General features: G+C 40.5%; 1 protein-coding gene and 1 long non-coding RNA gene across 9 annotated transcripts; both read left to right on the forward strand.

The window, feature by feature from the left end:
- The first annotated feature begins 115 nt into the window (after positions 1–115).
- rxrba (retinoid x receptor, beta a) lies at positions 116–20,819 on the forward strand. Of its 8 annotated transcripts, none has more exons than XM_037089499.1 (13): positions 116–463; positions 1,473–1,612; positions 3,357–3,592; positions 4,081–4,234; positions 4,372–4,551; positions 6,696–6,716; positions 8,799–8,959; positions 9,224–9,353; positions 9,544–9,676; positions 12,614–12,649; positions 13,591–13,682; positions 13,852–13,957; positions 14,531–20,819. In XM_037089499.1, the coding sequence occupies exons 2-13, from the start codon at positions 1,597–1,599 to the stop codon at positions 14,676–14,678; spliced, it is 1,413 nt and encodes a 470-aa protein (XP_036945394.1). In that variant the 5' UTR covers positions 116–463; positions 1,473–1,596; the 3' UTR covers positions 14,679–20,819. The 8 variants fall into 8 exon arrangements, with proteins under 8 accessions (XP_036945394.1, XP_036945386.1, XP_036945403.1 ...); XM_037089491.1 differs by lacking the exon at positions 116–463 and adding an exon at positions 486–642; XM_037089460.1 differs by lacking the exon at positions 116–463 and adding an exon at positions 2,511–2,697 and having other exon boundaries at positions 1,475–1,612.
- A 797-nt stretch (positions 20,820–21,616) lies between these two features.
- Positions 21,617–25,987, forward strand: LOC119014780. The gene is made up of 3 exons (XR_005073064.1): positions 21,617–22,450; positions 25,158–25,246; positions 25,562–25,987. It is a non-coding gene; the product is annotated as an uncharacterized LOC119014780 (long non-coding RNA).
- The last annotated feature ends 264 nt before the right edge of the window (positions 25,988–26,251 follow it).

Consider the following 26,251-nt stretch of genomic DNA (forward strand, 5'->3'; position numbering starts at 1 on the left):
GCTGGACACTTCAGCAGCTTTGATATCACATTCTAAAACATCAAAGCCTCTTAGCTACATTTGAAAAACAACATCGAAACACCTATTTACTCAATAAAAGTACCACTTATCTGTGGTTTTGCAGATACTGTGTGTTTTGTATCTTGGTCTGCTGCTCCTGCAAGTATAGAAACATATGTGCATAATTAATTTGATGTTTTATTTTTATTTTATTTTTATTTTTTTCGCAGGATCGTAACACTGGTTTGTTTCCCAGCTGAGCGGCTCCATCAGTGCCCCACAGTAACCTCTGCAGCAGCTGACACACTGAGCTGAACTCGTCTTGACCTCTTGACCTCATGTGTCTCCCTCAGTCTGTGACATGCGAGGCACAACATGACCACACAAGTCTTCCTCCTGCCTTGAAAAAAAAAAAAGTCAGCCTGCAAAGTGTTTTGCAGTGATTCCGGGCCAATGTTCAACTGTAAGGGAGCACTAAGCCAAATCCTCCACCACCACCATCATCATGTTTTCATCCTTGCAGGGGGAGGGAGGGTTGACTACGAGGCAAAGTGGGGGGAGAAACAGACACACACACACACACACACACACACGGGGCCTAGTCGCCACATCTTTCATGCGAAGAAGCTGTGCCGCTAAACAGTCAGTAATCTGTATTTATTTGCACGCAAATGTATGTGTACGACATGTTGTTTGTGTATGGCAGGGAGACTGAGATAGCGGTGGAACAGCCTGTCCCAAACTGGTTTGGTCTAGCTCTCCTACGATGCATTCGGGGCTAACTAGCTTGCTAGCTAGGCGAGGAGGCTAAGTGTAGTTAGCGTTAGCCAGCTACAGCGCCTAGCTTGTTTCGCCAACTTAACGCCCGACATAGTGTAATTCCAACGACATGTAACGTTGAAGACATGTTTGATGTGAATGGCATGCTGGTACATGTAATAAAAAATCATTTATATTGAACGATGGCTGCCAACACAAGCAAGTTAGCTTCACGATAGTCGCAGACGTTGTTCGCTAATAACGTTAGCTAGTTTACGAGCTATCAGGTGGCTAACGGTCGCTGGTATGAACAGCGGTTTGTTGCCATTTGTCTGGTCTTTATCTTTATGCTGGAACGGGGCGCTTTCTGCCCCGCGTTGAACCAAGATAACACAGTCAGTGTCTGGTATCGATAGACTATCTGTTTATTAATAATTAACGACGTGTCTGTGCTGTGTGGGGACGAGACAGTCCTGGCATCAGCCGAACAGCTGGCTGCTTTGCAGGTCCTGATGCAGCGTTAACGTGACATGAAATGCCAGAAATGCTTAAAATACACCAATATTTCCTCCACCAAGCCTTAGATACAGCTCAGGCCCTCGGAACTGGGCTGAGTGATATTCGTATTGTGTGACATTTTCATGACCAAGTGGGCATTATTGGTGCCACACCACAGTCTCATGCGGAGCTTCTGTCTTGTGTTGGAATTTCAGCCCCGTTTTTGGTTTCCCAAAACAACTCCGGCCCGGGCCTCAGTCCGCGGTCTAGAGTTTGACAGCGGGCTGTTTGAGACGGAAGCACGTCGGTGTGTTGCTGTCAGCCAGCCCCTCCACCACCATGGGAGACAGCAGAGGTAAGAAAACAACTGCACTGGTTTGTTTGTTTTTGTTTGTTTTGTTAGCAACAATACAACAAACATGAATGTCTAGAACACTAATGTGTGTATTAGCTGCAGCTACACAGATTATACTTACATATTTGTCTTTAAATGGCTGGTGTGAAATCAGGCCTATGAAAGATATGGATTATGATGAAGCAACGACTAATCTAATACTTTATTATAGGATAGATAGATAGATAGATAGATAGATAGATAGATAGTGTCACTGCTGCCTCTCTTCCAAAACAAGCACGTTTAAACGTAGACAGGCTCACACTTCCAAATCACCAGCCCACAATTTCTCTAAAGCAAAGATATTTTTGATTATTTAAAATGCAGCTTCCTTTAAGTCCAGTTATTGTCTCTATTCATAACGACAATGAAAAAGGGTTCTCGGTGCATCCCAATGCATCTCAGAGCATGGCGAGGGCTTTAATGAGGTGCCGATCACTGACAGCAGACTAGAAAGTGTAAGAAAGCGTTGCACATGAAGTTGTCTTGATCTTCAAGTAATGTTTGTTACCAAAACGTTGCTGTGGGAAGTATGATGTCCACTGTTTATTTACAGTTATCATCACAGTAACTTGAAACCAGTGATTTAGAAGTAGATTTTCCTCACATCTCACCATGTACCTGGATGCCAGAAGTCCTTACAGATCGTTATTCTAGCACTTTGTGAAGTTAACGACAGGTGGAGTTGTTCCAGTGTCAGAAGTTGATAGAGGCTTGTGAGGAAAAAATACTCTAGATTAGAAATTAGAAGAAAAAAGACGTCCTAGGTATTTGAAAGCACGACTTCTTCCATATGTTGAGTTGATAAGTACGTTATCTGTATGTTATCTGTGTAAACACACGGTTGATTTCTTTGCAGTGTGTTTGGTGAATGAAAAGTAGATCAGACGACAACTGAAGTTCACAGCCTGAAGCATGGAAAATGCAGCTCACAGCCAGCTGCAGCAGCAAGTGCCAACTAAATACAAACCACAGCAAAAACAAAATATTCATAAATAAAGCAGCTTGCATCATAAAAATTTCAACAAATGGAAGGATGATGGAGGGTTGGTAAAATCAGCACTATTTCCCCTTGCAGGGTTTTCCATTAGTTCCCAGAACTTGGGCGGTAAACACATTTAAAAAATGTAATTTACCAAAGTGAAGTTCAAGTCTGTTAGTTCATGATTTAATGTTTCAATAAATCTGAAGCGAAATTCCAGTGCATTGAGGCCAAAATAAGGATTCCATAAAACTGAAATTGATTTCATCCCTCTAAATTACACACCAGACACATGATACCTCAGGTGAACCTTATTTCAGACGCTAAGTGAAAACTGATGATCAATGTAGGAAATAACTACTCAACCAAATCTCAACCATGGTCGTTTCGTGTATGATTCATGAGGCCCCAAACTCTTGGTTGTTTATATAGAGCACTATTTTTTTACACGGTGCAGTGACGATGTTAAGCTGATGTGTTTAGTTTTGTCTGTGTGTCAGCTTTAATTTGTTCCAGCTGGTTATTTATTTTTTTTGCAGCAATTATTTAGTGGATAATTGAACTACCATATTTGTGTTTGAAGAAATTAAAATGGTCTAATAAAAAAACAACAACAACTGCAATACCTCTGTTAATTAGCTCAGCCTTTTTTGGTCAGCATTGTTTTTCTTATTATTGCATTACTACTATGTGCGTGTTCTCCTTCTTGTTATCTCTTATCAGATTCTCGCAGCCCAGACAGCTCGTCTGTCTCCTCCCCTCCGTCGGGCCAGCGCTCGCCTCCGCTGGTTCCCTCGGCTGCAGCTTCCATGACCTCCCTCCCTCCCATCACCACCTCAGGGGTCAACAGCCCCATCAGTAGCATTGGCTCCCCCTTTTCTGTCATCAGCTCTTCTCTGGGCTCGCCATGCCTGCCTGGCACACCGTCGGTTGGTTACGGCCCCATTAGCAGCCCACAGGTAAGGGAGGATAGAGTAAATGCGAGCATGATTTCACACAGACATCAGGTTATGAGCCTAGCTATCAACTAAAAAGTGGAAAAATAATGCCCCTCATTCTGTGTTTGTACGTTTTATGCAGAATAGTGAAGCAGAATAATGACACAACACTCCTACATCGAGTCAAGGGGGCCACTGTTTGCCTCGATGTTAAGCTGCCAGACTCCATGAGTTTTGTTCTTCAGTCCTTATCCTCTCTGTTCTTGCAAGAGTGATACAAGTGACGAGATGGGATGAGACATGGTTTAGAGCGAGGGAGGGACTGATAAAAGTTAAAACAATGGTTACAGGCTGGACTCTCCCTGTGACCTTGTAGTGTTTGTTGTCTTGTTCACAAGGTTACTCCTTTTATATTCTTACATTAGTAGAAGGGAAATCATGAAATTCATCTGAAAGAAATCCCTGTTGCTGTTGTATTCACTCACTCCTCACCTCTGTTGTTCTTTCAGATCAACTCAACAGTGTCCATGTCGGGGCTCCATGCAGTGAGCAGCTCTGATGATGTGAAACCTCCGTTGGGCTTGAAGCAGCTCTCGTCCCACAGCCCAGGGCCGATGCTTTCCCAAAAACGCCTGTGTGCCATCTGTGGAGACAGATCCTCTGGTGACAAGACACCTTCAATACAACACTCATTCTCTGTGCTTTGCCTTTGAGTTTTTGCAAAACAGTCAGATATTTTTTTAAATGTCAGTCTTGAAACATATTATCATCCCTTTTTTGTTTATATCTTTTCCTTCCAGGTAAACACTACGGTGTCTACAGCTGTGAGGGCTGTAAAGGCTTCTTCAAGCGGACCGTGCGCAAAGACCTGACCTACACCTGTCGGGACAACAAAGACTGTATGGTGGATAAGAGGCAGAGGAACCGCTGCCAGTATTGTCGCTACCAGAAGTGCCTGGCCATGGGCATGAAGAGAGAAGGTGAGCAAGCAGGGGCACCTCAGCACACCCTGAACATGGCTGGTTTTCAGCCCCTTCTGCTCATAAAAATGAGGCCGTTTCACCATTTTACACATACAATTCCAGATTAAAATATCAATTAAATATTGCTTTTAAAGATTATTTCAATTGATACATTATTTAAAGTGAAACATATTATGTATTGTCCACTCAAAATCTGGTTTCAAGAGCATCCAACAGTAGACTTCTACCCTTGTAACACTCATCAGAGATGATATTGATTGATCTTCTTTTCCAGAGCTTGAAGAAATTAGTCTCCTTTGAATGTGGCATATTTGCTGTCTTGGACTGACACTAATAAAGAACTCACTTGTCATATTTATAAAAGGAAATCTAAAATTTTGCCACTTTCTCCACTTTTGCCTGACAAGCTCCCACAAATACTTTGGCTCGTTCCCAGCTCAACTGCTGTCTCGTTCACACTCAACACTTCAGTGCTGGATACATCATTAAGGGTCTCCATTTCCAAAGGCCCCCTCAGATACGTTTGAGAAAATGGCAGCCTTCTTTTGCCCCAAAATGGAGGACACTAGTATATATTAGGGTTGCAGCGTTATAACAATTTCAAGGTATACTGAAGTATGAGAACTGACAGTTATAGTACCATGTGCGTTTGTTCATTTGCGGTATTAAATTCTAACATATTAATGTAATTCAAAAAACATTTTAGTCAATTATTTCAGTAATTTTCATGTCTGTCAGGACATACTATTTTGGTAAATTATGATAAAATGTTTGCTTAACCACAAGTGCTTCTGTTTTCATGACTTTAAATGTTGTTTTAACTGATGATGATAATAATTGTGTAATATTGTTTTCTGAGACGGTCATCATACCATCAAAACCTCATACTGTTGCAACCCTAGTGCATACTTTGTGTGGCCTTCTGTAATCTCTATTGTTAGAACCTAGATGATATACCCCGTCCTTCTGAAATTTTGTCTTTCTTTTTTTTTTTGTTGGTATTAAAGTCTTTGTTGCTTTCAGAGTGATTCAGTAAAACAAACCTTAAAGAGGTCAGAGGGGGTTAAATACTTTTTTGTGGGTGCTGTGTCGTGGTTGAGGTGACCCTTGTGTAGTCTGGAAGTATCAGGTAACTTTGTCATATTTACCAAGTTTGTTTGTCTTCAGGTGGCCATCAGTTACAGGTAAAAGCCTCCCATACTTTGTACCAGTAAAAGCACAAACTCCACCCTTTGGTCTTCTATACGGCTATTGAACTGTATTACTTCTCATCATATTCCCAGATTTTAAAATGAAATATCAAGCTTTCAATCATGGAGTTGCCAGAGTTTACCACTTCGTACCTTAGTAGAATCTTATTAATATGATACTGACAGTGATACTGCTGATAAACTGATACAACACATTGTAATTATAAAACACTGAAAGTTATTTTATATTAAAAGGAGACAGACACATTTACAAACTACAGCTGAGCTCTGTGCATCATGATCATATCAAACTAACTCTGAAACTCACGTTAAATCCGTTTTAAACCAGTCAATCTGAGATTATCTGCAGATAAGTCTCTTAGAGTCGTGCAGTGTACAGGTGGTAAGAGCTGAATCCACTTCTTGCTGTGCTTTCTCAGAACAGATTACCATAGAAGGACTGAAATCCCCAGCACATTAAGATGCATCGTTCATCATAGATTAATCACAACTTTACTCAGTTTGTGAAGATGCTGAGATGTGTCCGCTGTTGTTTCTATATTGATCACTGTTATCAGTATAAACAGAGTATAAAATGAAAGCAAATGAAAGGAACGCTCAAGGCAGCTGCGCTCTGTGGCTGGTTCTTTGTACTGTAATATGCCCTCATCTATTAATCCATAGCATAATGTAAATTAGATTTAATATCTGATCTATAATCAGTAGAAAATGCATCATTAAATGATGGTATCAGTGTTGACATTTCTTCTGGGCATTTTCACTGAGAGCCTCAGTAATATTTGTACAGTAGGGGATAGAAAGAACGAGTACAGAGTGGTAGAGAGGGAGATGGGGGTGGGTAAGCCTTGTAAACACTAACCCCCTTTCCCCCTCTCTTCCTCTTTTTGTTTCCTCTCGTTCTCTCTCTCCCCCCCCTCCCTCCTTCTGTAGTGGCCAAGATGAACGACAGATGTAAGGAGAAGCGGGAGGGAGGGGTGTGTGTCTGTGTCTGTATGAGTGAGCAAGAGGCAGAGAGATATTACACTGTATATCTATGAGAAGGAAGCAGTTTGAAATGTTTTGCTTTAGTTTGCTCCCAGTGTTCCAAGGTGGACCTGTGCCAGCCTTGAATCACTTCCCCATATATATATATTTTTACCTTTATAGGTCTCTGTTGGGTTTTCTGACTTTGCACACTCCTTTTAATCATCGTCCTACTTTACTACGAAGTCATTTATTCTTGGGTGCTGCTCAAATTCTTAGCTCTGACAGTCTGCCACAGAGCAGATCAACTTTTTAACAGGAACTTTTAATTTCTTGTTAAAGAATACCTTGATGTCTTGGCTGCTCTACATGAGATGCCCACTTTTCACTATTTGTGTCCATTGGCACCACCTTTCTTTATATATCAACATATGCAGACACAGTGACAAATGAAGATCGATGATATTAAGTAGATTAAAATAAATAAAAGTCAACAACTCTTGATTTTCTTTGACAGTAAGTGCACATAAAGGATTCAAACTTAAGGCATGTTAATTAATCTATGTCATAGCTATCTAAGGCTGATTATTACTTTAATTCTGCCACTTAATTTCTCGATTAATCGTTGAGTCTCTCAGATGTCTTAAAAAATCCCAAAGTGACATCCATTGCTTCAAAGATCCTTCATTTACTAACAGAAATGCTACTGAACAGCAGCAAATCCTTCCATTTCTGCAACTCAACAAATGGTCAACCAATAAAAAATGAAAACACAAAAAAATGAATGAAACTGTGTTAACACAGGGCTGTTTGTTGACAATTTCTGTCGTGTGATGCAGTGATCAGTTTATGGTGGCTATGGTTGTATTTGGTCTGAACAGTGTACGACTTTGTTTTATTCTTATCCATTCTTATTCTTGACGGACCAAGTCAGTCACATAACCACAATCTACTGTCAACAGCCTTTGATTGCTAAGGACTTGTAACCAAAATATTGAGCATGCTGACTTTAATTATGTTTACGCAATCTGTCCGATTGTCTTTGGAGTGCTGTGTATATAGTGCACCATACACTGTACTGAAATGGATAAAGATTTCCACCACAATATTGAATCAGTTTACTGCCGAATGGGTTTTTTTTATATAAGGATTTTGCTTTGGTATCCACACTTTGTTAGATGATTTGTTAGCTTCTTAAGAACCTCAAGAAAAGGGAAAATGCACTTTATTGTACAGTTGTATTCATTGGTTTTACATGCACTTAAATGAGTCTGATTGGGGTCGTCTTTCTGCAGTAAGCTGATTTATTGAATTTCATAAAAACAAGTATCCTAGTTTCCTTAATCTGGGTAAGGGATTAAGAGAAACCTTGTTACCACAGAAAAACAGCGACAGTGAAAATTAATTCTGGGCAAATTGTCATCATTAAGAATACCAACTTTAATGTCAGTTTGAAGCAATTACTATTATATGATAGTAATAATTTATTTTGTTTATGCCTAATTTGTATATATTTCTGCATTGTCAGAGGGCCTGAAAGACGAATGAAAGACCGTATGAGAGACTCTGACTTTATCATGAATTGTACATATCTGTCTCTTTTCTTTCCCATTGTTTTGTACATTTCTTTTCATTTATCTTGTCTTACTCTTGTATCTTGTTTTGTATGCCAATCACTTGCCACACCACTAACTTTCACTCATTTCTCTTTTTCGTTGTCCACGCCTTTTTCTATTAATCTCTGATTGTTCTTCTCTCACTTTTTCAATTCTGATGTCTGGTGGCACTTGTGTCTGTACATTTTCTTTCTACTACCTTTTATTCTCTTCTTTTTTTGTGCACTTCTTGCTGTCTTTAATTGTCGTATGTTGTTCTGCCACTGCCTGTCTGCCCAAACCATTTGCTTCTCTATTCATTTGCATTTCCTGTTTCTCTGTCATTTAACCCATCATTCGCACCCACACTTGCTTCTCTCTGCTATTCCTAATCTTCCTTCCTTCTTCTCCTTTCTTGTCCTTCATTGTTTTCTTCTGTGCTCCCTTCTGTCAACCCCAATCCCCCGTCCTGCAGCTGTCCAAGAGGAGCGACAGAGGAACAAGGAACGGGAAGGCGAGGTGGAGTCGACTAGTGCAGTGAACGAGGAGATGCCAGTAGAGAAGATTTTGGAAGCAGAGATGGCTGTAGAGCAAAAGACGGAGCTTCATGCTGATGGAAGCTCAGGCGGCAGCTCTGTGAGTAGTCTGCATAGTGGAAATCCACTACAATTTGTCTTCCTTTGTGCTTTCTCTCACATTCAGTATTATTACCAAGTTAAGCTTGAGAATCGAACGTCTCCACCTTGTGTATTTGTTGAGTATATTGAAATATATAATTGATTACTTATTATATTAATTCAGCAACTACAGTTCAACAATCTTCACAGGTTGTTGTTGGTATGATTAATATGATATTTAAAGAAATAATAATCAATAATCCTCTAAATCTGCTTTCTGCAGCCCAACGACCCTGTCACCAACATCTGTCAGGCAGCAGACAAGCAGCTCTTTACCCTGGTGGAGTGGGCCAAGAGGATCCCTCACTTCTCTGAACTGCCCCTGGACGACCAGGTCATCTTGCTCCGTGCTGGTAAGCTGCAGATTTAAAGGGTTAATTTCAAAGTATTTTGTCCGTAGTCAGTGTATTAGACAGCAGTGTGAGCATGGAAGCTAAGCATTTAACTGCTGTGACCAGGGGCAATGGCAAAGTGTATTTTAGCCACCTAACAAAAGGGCCATCTAAAAAAATCTATCACTCACCACACCTCCAACTCCAACAGGCTGGAATGAACTCCTGATTGCATCGTTCTCCCATCGCTCCATCTCTGTGAAGGACGGGATTCTGCTGGCCACCGGCCTGCATGTCCACAGGAACAGTGCTCACAGTGCAGGTGTTGGAGCCATCTTTGACAGGTAATACATAGATACATGTATGCACAGTATCACTCTGACAGACATGCCGCATTAATGTTTTCCCCAGCAGGATTTGCTGGCTGACCCAACCGGGGAGGACATGCCCCCAAAAAACTAGATTTTCGGAGCTCACTTTAGATGCCAATTAGATCACCTGATTCATGTAAATCAGCTCTGACTCTGAAAGCTAGAGGAAGAAAGACAGAAAGAAGACTTGCCTTTATTCGTCCACAGGGATTTCTTTGGCCCTGATGGTTTATTTTTATATTCTCATCACATAAATTATTCAGGTTTAGCTGGAATAGTAACTCGGGTAGAAGTTTAAGATTCTGTGTCTTCATCTTTGGTTGGCTGCAGCTGCTGTGTTCTGCGTTGGCTGTGATTGGCTGAGAGACTTTGCTTCTATAGTATTGCCTGTAGGGTGACAGCGCATGCCGAGGTGGCTGGTGACTAATGCTTACCCATAGACATGCATGGGCACATGCACACACACACACACAGTCTCAGTGGCAAAGCACCTATTGCAGAGTTTGAAAATGTGATAACTGCTGGCAAATGTACATTACTAACATATGAACACAAGTCTTACTTAAAAAAAACAAAAAACAAAACTTAGGTCTATATGGGTCTATATTATGGTTTTACTTTTTCTTTCCTGCTGACCTATGATAATTGTTTTGTGATCTCATGTTGACATCAAGACATTAGTTGTTGGGGCCCAGGAGCTCACAATGGAAACCTTCTGATACCTCAAATCATTGTATTTTCTCTCCCTACAACCATCGGCGATGGCTGACAGCATCCCAAAATATCCCAAAATATTTCACAGCATCACTGGAAAACAAAATGTAAACACTAAAACAGCCTCATCAGTTGTTACCTCAAATTTAATGACACGTTTTTGACATTTTAATGGAAACCTACAGTTAGATAAGATGATGATGATCAGATGAAAAAAAAATGATAAAAAAACATATTTGTTTAAAATGTAACAGGGCTGTGTGATAAATATACATTTCAGGATAAAACACGTTTTCTGTCATTTTTAATGGATAAATAGTTCATATAAAATGGCCAATTCTTCATCTTTGACAAATTAAAAGTTCTAACTCATAATTTTCTCCTTTTGTTCAGAACATTTGTACAAATATTCAAATAAGCTTGTGACAAAAATATAAAGCGGTTATGTACAATAATGTTATTAAAGTATATGTTCTGCATCACTTTCACTCTCCTCCGTGTTTGTGTTGCCCTCTTAAAGTTTCCCTTCCTGCATCCATGCTGTGCAGAAGCATCATCCAAATCCTGAAAAATATTGCCACTAACACTGTGATTTGGATCACTATGAAATACTTAAATCTTTTCTGTTAAATCCAAACTACATCAGGGTGTCAATTCACTGTTAATTACACAGAAATTACATTGTTAGAGGGGTTATTGTTGCTTAACATGGCAAATGGCTAGATGACTTTCTTCTGACTCTTATTAATATTCTCATAGCACTGCTCTCCTCTTGCAGCAGGCTTTTGTTTCAGCTTCGCACCAGCATCTGTTTGAAGCTACTGAATCATATGTTATACAGGAGGAGGCAATTGATAAAATATCTCAGTATATCTTCCAACTTGTTTTTTTTTTGGCTCAGTAGTGCAAAAGACAACAAGCTCTAATACAACAATTGAACGAACTGCTTTAGCAGACGACACAACAGAAAAACATGCATTTCACAACACAAACTGATGAAAGAAAAAAGTCATTATTTTGTAAACCCACAAAGGTGGGTTCCCACTAGTTTGTGTCTCTAAGCAGGGGGTTCGTCTTTTCGACCCACATATTCCCAAATCCATGAGTGAACAAAGTGTGACAACCTGTAACAGGTGCACATCTTGCCTCTTTATCTACATATTCTTATTACTTCACTGACATTGTTGCCATCCAATGAATTATACGAATGACAAAGATAGTAGGCACTTCTCTTTTTAGATTGTTGTTTTTCCAAAAATGTGTTGTTTTCTGTTTTTTTCCATTTATTAGTTGTTGATTTCTGTTTTTCTGTTTTGTTAGTTATTTTTTGTGTTAATTAGTTTTTCAGATGTTGTATTTTGCACTCCAAGCCTCTGATTTTCACACAATAGGCTCAGTTCTATGAAAGTCCAACTGAAAGCACGTCTAGTCATCATGTTTGTGATTTTTACACTTATTATTAAAAGAGGGCTTTTGTGTTTTACTGTAGGACAAATTAAACAAACTTCCTTGTACCTTACATGTCATAGGCATTATAAATGACATTTGACGAGTAAAGACCATACCAGCATCCAACTGGACCAAAGTGACATTTACTGGTACATTATCACACTGTTTAATGTGCAGCAGCTGAGCTATATATCACAGCACACTGACCCAGATCCATAACCATCTGTTCTGCCTATGAAATAAAACTAACATTACTGTTGTATGCAGGATTTTTGAAATAAAGACGCCGCAGAGAAAAACTCTAGTCTACTCTTCAGTTGGACTTGAAGTTAATTCTCATGATGTATTGACACTCCCAACAAAGGGGTTAACAAGGGTTAACAGTTTTCCCACTTGTGAACAGTTTAATGTGCACTAATGGCTTTCTGCTGTCACACACTTGGCTCATAAGACATATCATAACCTCCTTTTTGCTTATTAAATACATGTGAATGTAGTTGTGTCTTAAGTAAGATAACAGTATTATGGTGCAGGTGCAAGATAAAGCAAACTGAGTCCAGACACAAAAAATGTCAACAAACCCTAAGCAGACTATTTAACATCAGTTTTAAACGTATCAGAAAATAGTTTATAAATCATGTGTAAACACACTGTACGGCTGAAGGGATCAGATAACAGACAATATTCTGTAATAACAATGTAACTGTGTAATGACATTGTAATAACACATTGTGATTGAATACACAGGGCGCACAATGCTGAGGTTGGGGCCATATTTGACAGGTAATTACGCCACGACACACAACACTTTTTCTTAAACCCCTCCTCTTGAGTCAGCATTGAGACAAACACAGGCCCAGAGCTTAGAGGTTGATGCTTCAGGCTTTTCCGCAGCTTTGCAGGAGCCAGCAGGTTTTTCGCTTCAGGATATTATTCAGAACGACATCCACTGAGAATCATTCGACTCAGTCAGGTTTAGATGATGATTTACTGTTGAGTCTTCGAGAATTGGTGATGGTCCACTTCAGTGATACTCTGTCTGTGATGGGATGTGTGAATTGTACATCAGTGACATACACTCTGGGTCTACACCACGGGCACCACAGCTTTCCTCTCAAACAAATATGAATAAAACTATTATGCACTAAAATGTGGGTGTGTGTTTGGGTTTAGGGAGTTAAAATATGTGTTTAGCCTCTGAACCCTGACTGTCATATGTTCTTATCACCTTGGAGTCATCGGTTGGGGGCAAGGGAAGATAGACAATGTGGAAAAGGTCAAAATCTGAAACTAAACAGGAAATTGTCTTCAAAGTCAACATCTGATGGTCACTTGCGCACCATTATCGCAACAACTTCCACACATTTGCTAGCACAACTAACATATTCAAAAAAAAACACAACCAAACACTAAATTATTAAGTAAAACCAGCACCAGCCGCAGCCAGAACTTACCACCGTTTGGTGGCAGCAGTTGCCACTCTGGCCAGTTGTGAGGAGTGTTTTTTCTTGCCCCTGCAGAACCAGCAGTTCAGCCATTCACTAAGTAGTTTGGATTTAAAGCCATGACACTAAGGAAAAACCATAAATAACAGCGTGATTATTGAGTCTGGTCCCTCTCTGTTGTTGTTGCTCTCATTCCCTCCCTTTCCTCTTGTCTCTGGGATTACTCCTGCAAATCTCCTCTCCTATCCTCTCTCCTCCTCTCTCCTCCTCCCTCCTCAGAGTTTTGACAGAGCTTGTAAGCAAGATGAGAGACATGCAGATGGACAAGACAGAGCTGGGCTGCCTTCGAGCCATCATTCTGTTCAACCCAGGTACACAGACATGTGGAATATTTCATCAGGGACACCAAATGAAAATGCATAATTAAATAAAAGGCTAAATAAAGGCTAGAACTCTGATGGTATTTCAAAGTAGGTACACGTAAAAAAATGTTAGTAATTTCTCTATAGAAATAATGTAAATGTCTGTTTTCACCTGAAGATGCTAAGGGTTTGTCCAACTCCAGTGAGGTGGAGCTCCTGAGAGAGAGAGTGTACGCATCTCTCGAGTCCTACTGCAAACAGAAGTATCCTGATCAGCAGGGCAGGTATGCTGCAACACACACACACACACTTAAATATCAGAGGTGACAGGTGCAGTTCACAGACAAGACATCTACCTGAAAGAGTTCTGTTAAGTCACGAATTTGCCTTTGGGAACCCTTACTTGCTGCCACAAGGTGTTTTTAGCCAGTTCTGAAGCAGTTTGTTTTATACTGATGCCACTGCTTTAATCATGTTAGTATTTTCATGCTCTTCAACTAGGCTGAAGAAGTAACACTGACTGACAGTAATACTGTCACTTTCTGGTGAGGTTTACCAAACAGATTTAAAGTTGTGCGTTTCAGTTTGACTTTATATATTTTAAAGCTAGATTTAAATGCCTTTTGTCAGTAGAGAACTTCTGAGACTTTGTCAACATGCTGAGCATGAATTAACACTGTTAGACATTATCAGATATTGTGTCATGTATCCCAACCCACTTGACTCCACAATTAGCTTCACTCTAGTGAGTTACATTTGACACCAATCTGAAGAATTGTATTTTCACATGTTTTCAGTTGACATGATTGATGATTTCTCACTCTGCTGTCCTTCTCATCCTTCCCTCTGTCATCCAGGTTTGCAAAGCTCCTTCTGCGGCTCCCAGCACTGCGCTCCATTGGTCTGAAGTGCCTGGAGCACCTGTTCTTCTTTAAACTGATTGGTGACACGCCCATCGACACCTTCCTGATGGAGATGCTAGAAGCGCCTCACCAGCTCACCTAGGGGAGCCAGGTTCGGTCCGGTCAGGATCCGACGTACACCAGGATTATCAACAATGTCGACCCGTGTTGGGTTGTCGGCTCTTCTTGTTGGGCCTCGCTTAACTGCAGCACCCGCTGGTTTTAATGTACCGGCTGTACATTTGTACACACACACAAAAAAAAACAAAAAAACACATATTCTCTGTCAGAGGCTAATTATCATCACACGCAGATCTTAACTTGCATCCATGACTTGACATAAAACAGAACTATGGCTCTGAATTGCTAATATGCTAACACACACACACACACACATTTTCAACATCTTTCCCATATTCAGTTTTCCACCATAGGGGTTATTATGACTCAAGGAATACATCCCCTTTTTATCACACATAAACAGTTAATGTCTTAATTTTAAGTTAGCCTTCAGTTTTCACATCTTCATCTCACAGTGGGTTTTTGCTTCTGCGTAACTGGTGAACTTCCCCTGTTACACTGCTAGCTGCACCTCTGTATATTATATCCATCACTAGCCAGTTAGTTATTCATGTATGGTTTTAGCTTAAATCAGGTGCGTAGCATTTCAATCAACTGTCCTCCATCAAAAAAAATCACTTCTTATTGGCCAGGAGGTGTCCTTTAATGGACAGGCAGAAACATCCTCCAAGTGAGTTTATCCAGTCTTGTAAACATTGAAATATTTTATGCTTTTTTTGAATATTCATGCTGAAACTTGTTTGAGTTTCTATTTTGAAGTACTGTACTCATGAAATGAGAGCTTTTTCCAAGGCATTGAAATCCAGGAAAAGGGGGTTGGGAGCACTTTGTTGAACAGAAAAACTTTGTCCCTCCCACTCTGATGCGCACAGCGGGCTTTGTAAGACAAGAAGAATGACTTGAATTTATTTTTTTTTTCCTAGTTTTGATTTTATCCTTTTTCTCTTTTGGCAGTTGTTTGGTATTTTAAACCGCTTGAGGCTCACGGGAAGTACAGCTTCATGCGAGAAAAAATCTTATTTGTTAGTCTTTTATCTCCCGTTTCCCCCAAAATCCTCCCTTCGTTGGTGGTCATTTATGCACTTTTGTGAGTTGTAACTGTGTAAATGTTCCTGTTTCCTAAAAAATGACCATCTATTCTCAGACACCTAAGACGACCCTGAAGGTACTATGTGTAGGGTTTTCACATTATTGCATCGTTTTTCAGGTCAGATGTGATGATTTGTTATATAACTTGCCTAATAATTGGCCACTCCCCGTACAGATGATGACCAGGTTTCAGAATTAGCACTAACCAACCATCAGATGGCTGAAAAAGTTGGCTGCATCAGGTATGTTAGTCTGTCCTAACACCCTGCTCAGCTGGATGTAAATTATACTTGATAGGTTGCTCTTTATTCCAAAAATGTTATGTGTCACTTGTTCATTGGCCATGGTGGAGAAAAATGAATTCTGCTTATAACTGGTCAGCCTTTATTTCAGTTGTGTGTCCTACTGTTCAGCGAGACTATAGAGTTCATAAGTAACTGTGACGTTTGACCGCTCTACACAGGAATAATTGAAGTGTCCTTGTACAAGATACAGAAGTGGTGTGAGATACATTGCTTTGCATTGGAGATGCTGCACTCTGTCTCCTCTATACAGTGAGAGGGGCATAAAAACAGATGCTTGTTTTGTGCTACACAATAAACAGCAGCAGAGAAGAGAAATGTAAAGACAAGCTGAAATTAGCTGACAGAGGCAATCATGCAACGTTTAATTTTACAGTAGTCAGTGGGTATCACATATGGCTTGGTGGTGTTTGAATCACATCAGACCTCTTGTGTCATATTACTGTAATGCAATAATGAAATAGGTTAGTCCTACATAATGGAAATCCTACACTTACTACCTGCTGCTTTGGAAACTTTATTTAGTGTATATTGGCTCAATGCTTGCCACTTTTGTACAGTAGATGTAAATAATAAAAAAAAAAAAAAAAGAACTACACAGGAGTCATGCGGAAACAAAGGCCTGTTCACACTCACATGAATGTGAAATATGTGGCTCCCAAAAAAAGAAAATTCAAAGCTCTATTTTTTGCTGTTGAATCAACATCCGACTTGTAATGACGTCACTATTAAATTGTTATTGAGCCCAGGGCCAAACCACACCTCACCGCTGCTTTTGCACCAACTTCTGCCAATGTTTCCTGTTGTTCCTGGTGATTGATTGGCTAGATTTCCTTGACAACGGCACTTGACATTTACTGTGATTGAAATTTGTGGGCAAGTGCATCTGAGCATTGCAGTGAAAAGTCAAATGCAGCTACTACTGGATCAGGAGAAATACAGTAAACTATGAATTGAACCGTCTTCATGCGCTCAAAGGCGAGCAGTACTGGGGTACACAAAGATTTATGACCATTTTTGTTCGTAAAGTATTTAAGAGTGTTGGCGTTCTGAGGTATATTTGCCTTCTCATTAGTCGCCAAAATTGATAGTAATTAGAAACATTTTACAGTATCATTCTACAGGGAAGAGGTACAGCTGTCCTCTACCAGGTGCTAAATAACTAACATGGTCTTTTAGTTTAAGACTTGCACATTTTCATCAATGCAAACACAGTATGCAAGTACACAGACAAATCAGAAAGCCATTCTCCACTCTTTCAACAGGTCTGCTCAAAATGTAGATTTCCCTCTTAGATTTCTTTTTTCCTTTTGTTATCTTATGACCCCTGACTTTATCACAGAATCCCAACTAGAGAATATGAACACCAGCGAAGTCCTTGTACTTTTTGGCTGTGGCAGACAAGTCTTTGTACACAGCCAGTGAGTTTTGTATTTTAGAAAGCAGTTAAGCTGGTGGAAGCAATGAAAGTAGCTGCTGAATTTTGGGGTCCACCAGCTACTTTGACCAGAATAAGCAATGAGCTTCCTGCCCTGCAGATTGTCCAAATACGTCTTCTCAGAGAGGATCCTTGGCCTCCCCCATGTGATGTGGACTTGGGAGGCTTGCAGTATGATGGCCTGTATGACAGGTGGTCTTGTTTAACATGTCTGTACGTTGGTCTAACCATAGAGTTTGGTGTTGTTTCAGTTTCTCCATCCATGCATACATATGTCCTAATCAACAAAGTAGTCTCCAGGTGGCCATTCATTTCCTACATGCAGAGAAAGTTCAGCCCCTTGTCCACCACTTCTTAATCATTTTTGTTGTTGGCAAAGAAAAACAAGGTCGTGGCAAGCTTGTGTTTTATTTTACAGGCACCAATATCTGCTACCATTGTCTTGTACTGTATATGCTGCAGTATGATCTTAGTGCTTTAGTGAATTGAGTTGGTTCAGGTGGGCTAATACTAGCAGTCTGAGTTTGGAGTGAAAATGACGTTGTGGCCACAGGGCTTTAAGGATTTGAGCTCAGCTATCCTAAAACAGTTGGGCGGTGGAATGAAGTTTGTGAGTGCAACTCAAAATGAGTTTCTTCCCTCTTGTCTCTCAGAGAGAAGGCCGACTTTAGGATGTGTGCTTTTGTGAATAATCTCATCTTCTATTAGGTTGATATCTCAGTAACTTTCTCTGCAGGATTTTATTTTTATAGCTTCCTCTGTTGAATGTTTTAAGCCTGCTGCTACTGCATCATTTTAATAGCTAGGGATGGGAATGGTCACACAATCAGTCAAGTGCAGGATAATCCACTAGTTGGTGTAAAAAAAAAAAAAAAATAACAAACATGAATGATGGAGCAAACACCAGTCTTTGTTGATGACGCATCAAAAAGTCAAAATATGCAACTTGTATATTCATATTGTGGTAACATTGTAAAACAGTTGTCATGCAATATGTGCATTGTGTTTCTGGCATTCGTCAGTTTTAGCTTAGTCAGTTTCATTAATTGGCCGTGACGTTACGTAGAATTCCCATCCCTCCATATAACAGCAAAGCATTTAAGTTCTGCTATATCATTTTTATATTTCTTCACATTTTACTATGAGCTTAGGTCATTTAGAGGATGATAAACAGTAAACAAAAGAAATCTATACAGTCAGTGCAGGTTCTGTCTGCTAAGATGCTTTAAGCTTTGCTTGCCAGGCAGACTGTTTGAGCAGGAGCTGGTGGTTGGATATGTCAGTTTTTTGTTAGCATTTGTTATAGAGCATATGTGGCCACATGTGTGTGCTTTTATGCACATGTGTATGGAATCTGTTTGCAGCTACGCCTTTTGACTGGCAGATCCTATAGCTTTGGCTGTGATGTGCTGAGTGCTGTTAAATTGATTTCTTGAGCAAAATAATGAAAGGATGCACAGAGGAAAAGAAACCAAGCTGGAGGGATGATGAACTGGCTTGTTGACCTGATGCTTCATCAACACAACCCAGCCTCCTCCCTTCCTTCACTTTGCCCTGTCTCCACTGCTTTACTTTAAACTTAACAAATGATTCTTCACTCACCCATGTGGGCTGAAAATTACTGGGCTTAGCATTGGAATGGACTTTCAACAAAAACCTATGATTCTTGGACTGTTAGAAAAGGATGTGAAGCTTTTCATGGGACAAGCATTGGAGAGCTGTAAGGAAGGGATTCGGTGCCGTGTCCCTCTTTGCTTACTTTACTTGACGGCAGAGCAGCGACGATCTGCTGGATCGCACCGCACTGCCCACAAATGTTTGTCGTTGCAACCGTGTGCACTCAAGGCAGACGCATGCTGTGACCTTTTGACTGTGTAGCAGTATTGTTGTCGCCATCTTTGTTACATTTTGAAATTATTCGCTTTTTTGAAAATAAAGAACATTGATTGGTAAATATGCTTTTTATTAAATGGATCGCAGGCTGTGACTGAAGAATTGGTCATCATATATATAGATAAGATATCAGGGTGGCATTTTTACCTAATGACACAGGCCCCCTGGAGCCAAGGCCCATCCCATAACGATCAATGAGGCAGTGTGTGCTATGCAGCCTTGAACCCTCACTGGTTTATTTATCACTGCCAAGCTGTTTGCGGATGTGGCCGTTTGAAATGCAGGGCCACTCAGTCCCCAGTGCTTGTTTTTCATGTATGTTGTGATTATTGTGCTGTGCACTAAAGAGTGTGCGCTAACCTTGGCCTGTGTTGTGCATACTAAAGAGGGGCCCTAATAGGAATGGAATGACAGCTCGTGTGGAGAGGGGAGGATTGGTCACTGGAGGGAGAAGTAGACCAGTGTGTGGTCCCCTCTGGGTGCTCAAGCTGTGCATTGGTGCTTTTTTATGGGGTCCCCCGGCTTGAAAATGTCTGCTTCGGTTTCCAAGACACAGGGAAACGCATATATGAGTGAGATGCAAATAAGGAATGATTTAACAGGGCTAGCCTAGCCTAGCCCTTGACCTGCTCTTCTTCAGTTACATTTGGTTGGGTGTTTACTGCAACTGGCTCCACTGCAACCTGTTGTGTGTTTCATGTATCGGAGTTGGCTGTCGCTGGATGCTACTACCAGCAATAAAAACAAAATCTTCAAAATCTGTTTTAAATAACGAGGGAGAAACTGTGGCTCTAATCGTGGATAAAGGTCACGAGAATCCACAGTTGTTGTTGTTTGCAGGAAACTCCTCTAAGCAGAATGTGGTTGCATTGAATGAACTTGATGGAAGGAATCAACTGAATACGATTGGTCTCTTTCAGTAGAAGGTTGTTGTTCGGCTTCAAGATTGGAGGAATTGTGAAGGGTGATTCAGACAGAAAAGAAGGGCAGGGACTTAACGAACTCTGATCAGGTGTTCATTTGTTGATCGAGAAGAAAAAAAAAACAGAAAACTATTTTCCAGTAGATCTAGAATCTTCCTTGATTGTTTACTCTTCACCATAGAAAAAAAATTCACACACTGTTTCTTTGTCTGGTTTCCTGTCTCCTTCTCCGACTATGCTCTTCATCTTTTGTTTTTTACAAAGTATTAAACAAATACAAGAACTGTAAAATCAGAATGGAATCTGTCACTCTTATTTTTGATTTTTCTCTCTTTCTCTCGTGTCTGTTCTTTGTCCTGTTTGTATCCTATTCCATCATACATGTGGAGCTGATTGACTATTGTGTGCTTCGGGGATTGAAAGAAGAAAAAAAAAATATGAATAATTTTTTCAGTCATTAATTCTGAATCTTGTTTCTGTTTGTTGTATCATGTCCGAGTAAAGGTTTTAATACTGTACTTGAAGTGTTTTTCATTTGTTATTTTAAAAAAAATGCACATTAGAATGTTGTTAAGTTGTTTAAAATGATTTTTAGAATATAACAGGATGGAAACGAAAAAAGGACTTTTAATCACGCTAGTTGCACACTTTAAACACTTTCATGACCAAAGTGCACGAATTTCAGCCGCTCAGTGTCCATGAACCAGAACGTCCTGACTGGGCTCGCTCCGTGTCCTGGAGAAATGATGGTTTACTCGTCAGTCCAGCAGGACCCCAGGGCCCCGGCTGACCGCTGGCACCGCACTGCCACCTTTCAACCTCTAGAGGGAGCACTGACCTCTTGTGCCGCCAAGTTTGGACAGCCGCGGGCTCCCGTCCTTCCACCTACTCCCTCCTCTTCCCTCCACCAGGGCTGCTGGGTGGTGAAATTGTCCTGCACTGCCTCCCCGCCTACGTAACGCACCTTGACCAATAGGGAGGCAGCATAACTGAGATTATTACATTTTTATAGGTACACTTCCCCCCGCACTGGTGACCCCCACCACCACATATTTAAATGCTAAGAAAGACAGGAATGTCTCTCTCTCTCTCACTCTCTCTCAATATCTTCGTCTCTCCTCCCACCTCTGTCCTCTTTCAGTCTGTCTCCTCCCTCGTCTTTCACAGTCAGTCCAGATCACAATCCAGGGCAGGTCTTAGTAGAAATGGCCTACAGGAGAAACACTGTGAAGCCTTTCCATAGTTTACCTCCTTATTGAGTCCAGATATGATGAGTACAAGTTAAGCTCCTAATCAGACTTGAACCACTCTGATATATTAGCTCTGAACTCTCAAATGTCTGTAATCATATTATATTTAAAGCTTGTCAGGCCATTTTATTATTTTTTTTAAGAATTCTTCTAACTTGGAATATTTAAAGGGTTTAACAGCAGTCATTTAGACTTAGACAGATCTTTGTTGTGTTCATGCTTGTTTTTACGGACAGTAATGTTAAACCCACACCGTGGTGTCTGAGCAGCTTTGATTGCACATTTGCATTTCTTAAACTTTGGTTTAAGGCCACAAAATTGATGTTCAGCAAGCTTGTGTTCAGGAAAGCCAAACAGCAATTCAGTTGCAGTTTAGCTTGTCAGACATTTCACCCTTTAAAATATCCCAGTATTGCAGTATTATTATGTTTTTCCTCTTTGGGTGATGTGTAGTTACACTAGTTATAGATCTCCCAGAGTCCTTTGAATCGATTTTATTTATTTATCTTTATTTGTTTAGCCCGACAGATTTTGTAGACCAAAGTTTGGATCCTTTAGTCCACAGAAATCTGTTGAATCGGTCACACTTCAGGAAAAATTTGGCCAAACTCTCCATTCTGCTAGTGCAGAGTAGTAGGCAGTAAAACAGGAGTTTAGTTAAATTGGATAAAGTGGACTAAGACAAATGAGATGGAGGTTAAGCATCACTTTCCATGTTGCAGATGTCTGAGCCAAGTGTGCCGCTGTGGGACGGCTGCTCCTGTAGCACCAGCAGCTGCCGGCAGAGGGAGCAGGCACAATGACTTTTCTGTTCAGGACCATGAAGCACAGCGCAGCCATGTCAGCAGCATCATATTTAGAGAGGGACCCTGTAACCTCGCAGCTTGAGGTGATAGACAGTAAGTTACCCATTTTGATTCAGGAGAGCAGATTCCTGCGTGATGAGCTCAGTGTTTTATTTGGATCAGTGCAAGAGAAATTATCATTCTGCCAAAAGCTGGAAAAAGCTTTTTTCTTTTAACACTGAGCACAGAATCAGTGACTGTACTGACATGGTGACATGGTTAGTAGTTTAAAATCAAACCACTTTATCATAGTTTCTCATTTTAAACCCCTCGTGGTCTGTTCGCGTCTCCTCTTTGAACTAAATGCTTCTTAACATTTCTCAGGCCCTTCAGCATCTCGCCTGCATGCTGTCCCCCCTCCATCTTTCCACCTCTTCAACTCTCTTTTCCTGCTTCATTTTCACTCCTCATCACACTCTTGCTTCACCTTCTTGTAGTCGCCACTTCTTCTTATCTCTCACTGACGCCCTCCATCCTTTCGGTCTCTCTGTGTTTTTCCTGCCCTCCTCTGTCCTCAGACTCCTTCTGGCTCTAACTCTTCCTCTCCCCTCCCTCCTGTTCCCGAGCCCCCTCCCTCCTCCCTGAGTGCTGCAGAAAGACACCTTTATGTCCAGGGTCAAATTCCTCTTAATTTTGGCTTCGCGAATGTCAATTTTCACCAGGTGAATGTTATTGCGAGGCACTGAATCAACCAACCGTGTTTGAAGTCACTTGCTGGCAGCGCTTTGGTGGATCCTGTGTGGTAGAAATACCCCACACACTGCGTTCATGCTCACACACACACACACACACACACACACACACACACACACACACACACACACACACACCTGAGGAAGAAAGATCTTTATTGAGCTTGTGTACTCTGTAGACAGGGCAAATACCAAACAGCAGGGCAAGATGTCAGGTGTGTTTGCTGCTCACTGTTGTTTTTTGTGCTCTCAAGTTGACCTACGTGGTAAAATAAATATGATAATCTCCTCTTTGAACTTCAGGGTTGCATAATTTTCCTTAACCATGCAAAAGAGAACTGCCATTGATCTGAAAAAAAATGCAAAAAAATACAATTCTAAATGAAAGCTGCAAGTGCCTTTAACTGCAATCAGACATTTTAAGTTAAAAAAAAAAAAACCAAAAAACATTTAGCTTTGTGATTAGAAGCATCGACTGTTTTCAGCCCCCAAGTGTTTATTGCGATAAATTAAAGACAACATTTGCATGTTTACTTGCAGGTCAAATTAAAGTGTCATATCAAAAAAAGGTTGAAAACAGTATTAATGTTGAGTTACTGCCATGATTTTATCGACTTTATAAACAGTCATGTCTCTGCGGTGCCATTAAGAGGCAAACTGCCCGCTACACTTCACAGCTGGTTGCCTCTGTAAGGTCCAGACTGTCGGGATGGGAAGAAACCTTGGAATGACAAGTGACAACATTTAGCAAAGCCAAATTACTGGTCAGCCATGGTCCCCATGTTCTTTCAGCTGTAATGATATGTTAGGTTTTGGGTATACACAGACCAAATCTGTGCCAGGGTACACTTAGAGGACTGAGAGCGCCTCCTGAGCAGAGCTAAATCTGGCTGAAACTGAGAAATACATAAAGTATATAATTCTACTTTTGAGGGCACTTGGTCTTGCTTTCTAATCAAAGGAACATGTGAGATTAAAATATATCAGGCTGAGTGATGTGCTGAGTGGGAGACATGTCATCATCATGGTGCCACTCAGCTGGGCATGGAACGTGATCCAGAATTGGGGGAAAATTGACTTGCATTTTGTGGTGAACTCTATTTTCTGCAGTAAATTTAAAATGCCTGAATCGTGAGTCAGATTCAAATGTAGTGTCGAATGAACATCATAAATTTGTTTCGCCTGTTTCACATAAAGTAGCAGGTTGTACTTGTTGTCTCTTTGGAGGATGATAGAATGCTGTCCTGTGTTTTGCATGCAAACTGTAATTCACCCAAACGGCAAAGTATCAATGAGTGACTAAACACAATAGCAGCACCGTGAACCATGTGCACAAATTAATTTGAATCAATAGTTACTGGATTAATTGTGTTGTGACAGTTTTTGACAAAATTATTTGTATATAGAACAATTTGTCCTTCATGTATTTTGTTGAGTTGAGAGCTTGTATTATCCCAAATGTTTCTAACAATGTTTAAACTCCATAGAAATCTTAATTTCACTGAAGATAACTGTGCATGTCATTTGTTACTCCAGCGCTATAACTTAGCATCCTTAAAATCGCTAACTAGGAGAGTAAAGAGTCATAACATTACACTTTAACATATTACCTCCTCTGTCAACCTGATGTCTGCCTGAGAATGTGATTGGTAGTTTTTGTGTAACCATGCTGACCGACTGACTGGCAAACCAACCAACCAACCAACCAACCATGGCAAACATAACCTCCTTGGCAGAGGTAACTATGGCATGATGTGAAAATGTGGCCATTTTACGTCCACCATTTAGACGACTAAGACTCATTAAAAAACGGAACTGATGATTGGACAGACAAATGACAGCTGAGCTGACAATGAGATACAAGCATTCAAGTAGTTATTCATGCAAAAAATGCAGAAAACATTTTTTTTTTAGTCATAAATATTAAGATTTCCTGCTTTTCTTGCTATTATATGATACTAAATATTTTCAGAGGTGACAAGACAACATATTTTAAGCCCCGTGACATTTACTCTGTTTTCTGAAAATGTATGGATAAAACTATTAATCTGTAGTTTATTGTTGGCCAGGCTGATGAACAGCGAGAGACAGTCTGAAGAGCCTGTTGAACAGACATGATTAAACAGGTCAGAGGAGTCCACCGTCAGAGGTCTATCAGGTGATTCTTTCATAATGATGATTTCATACACTTTACACCCACTGTCAATCAGCCAGTTAGTATAAAGTGGTTTGGCTTAGAGAAAAGCAGCATTTCATGACATTCAACAGCTTCTCAAAATATTAAGATTCCAGTAAGAAAAAGTTAGATGTAAAACATGCAGGAGCTCTATTAATGACATCTTCTATATGTGTGAGCCATGTTCATGGAAGGGGTGAAAGAGTTTTACCTGAGAGATCTTAATTTCAGTGTCATGTTGAGAGAGACTGCAGTCTGTGTGGGAGGATTAACGAGCTCTTGTCTGTGTGCCAGCAGCGAACGTGAGAGGGACGAAATGTGTCCAAGAGGGGAAGTAGAAGAAGAGGACAGAAAGAGGAAGAGGGAGGGTGGTATTTTCATTTCGCAGCATCGTCGCCTTGGTGTGTGCATGTTTTGTCCGTACAGTAATGGCCCGGATGGGACTGAACTGAGGGCTGAGATGAAAAGCTCTTTGATGGCTCATCAGAGGACAGACAGACGGGAGTGAGCTCATGGCCATAACAGCTCACATTGTTTTTATTGCTGGTTTTCCCTGACCTCATTAACTGACTTCTGTGGGTGTGTGTGTACAAACACTGCTGGCCTACATGTTCAGCTTTGTGTTTTGGAAATCAACCATTTGTTTTTATTTTTTATTTTTGATCTTTTGTGTTTCTGTTCCTCAGACAGTCAAACTTCAAAAGGATTCTGTTTTCATCCTCCTCCTTCCTCACTGCTTCCACTTTCATCTCTTTTCAATCTCCCCTGTTCATCCTGAATGTCTTCAGTCTGGTGTCAAGGGCTGCGACTAATGATTATTTTCTTTGTCGGTTTATCTTCTAATTATTTACTCAATTAATTGTTTCGTCCATAAAATGTTAGAAAATGGTGAAAAGTGTTTATCAGTATTTTCCAAAACCCAAGAAGATGCCCTCAAATGTCTCAATGTCTCAAATATTCAGTTAACTGTCACAGATTATTAGAGGA

Source organism: Acanthopagrus latus, chromosome 3, assembly GCF_904848185.1.
Source record: "Acanthopagrus latus isolate v.2019 chromosome 3, fAcaLat1.1, whole genome shotgun sequence".
Lineage (NCBI taxonomy): Eukaryota > Metazoa > Chordata > Actinopteri > Spariformes > Sparidae > Acanthopagrus > Acanthopagrus latus.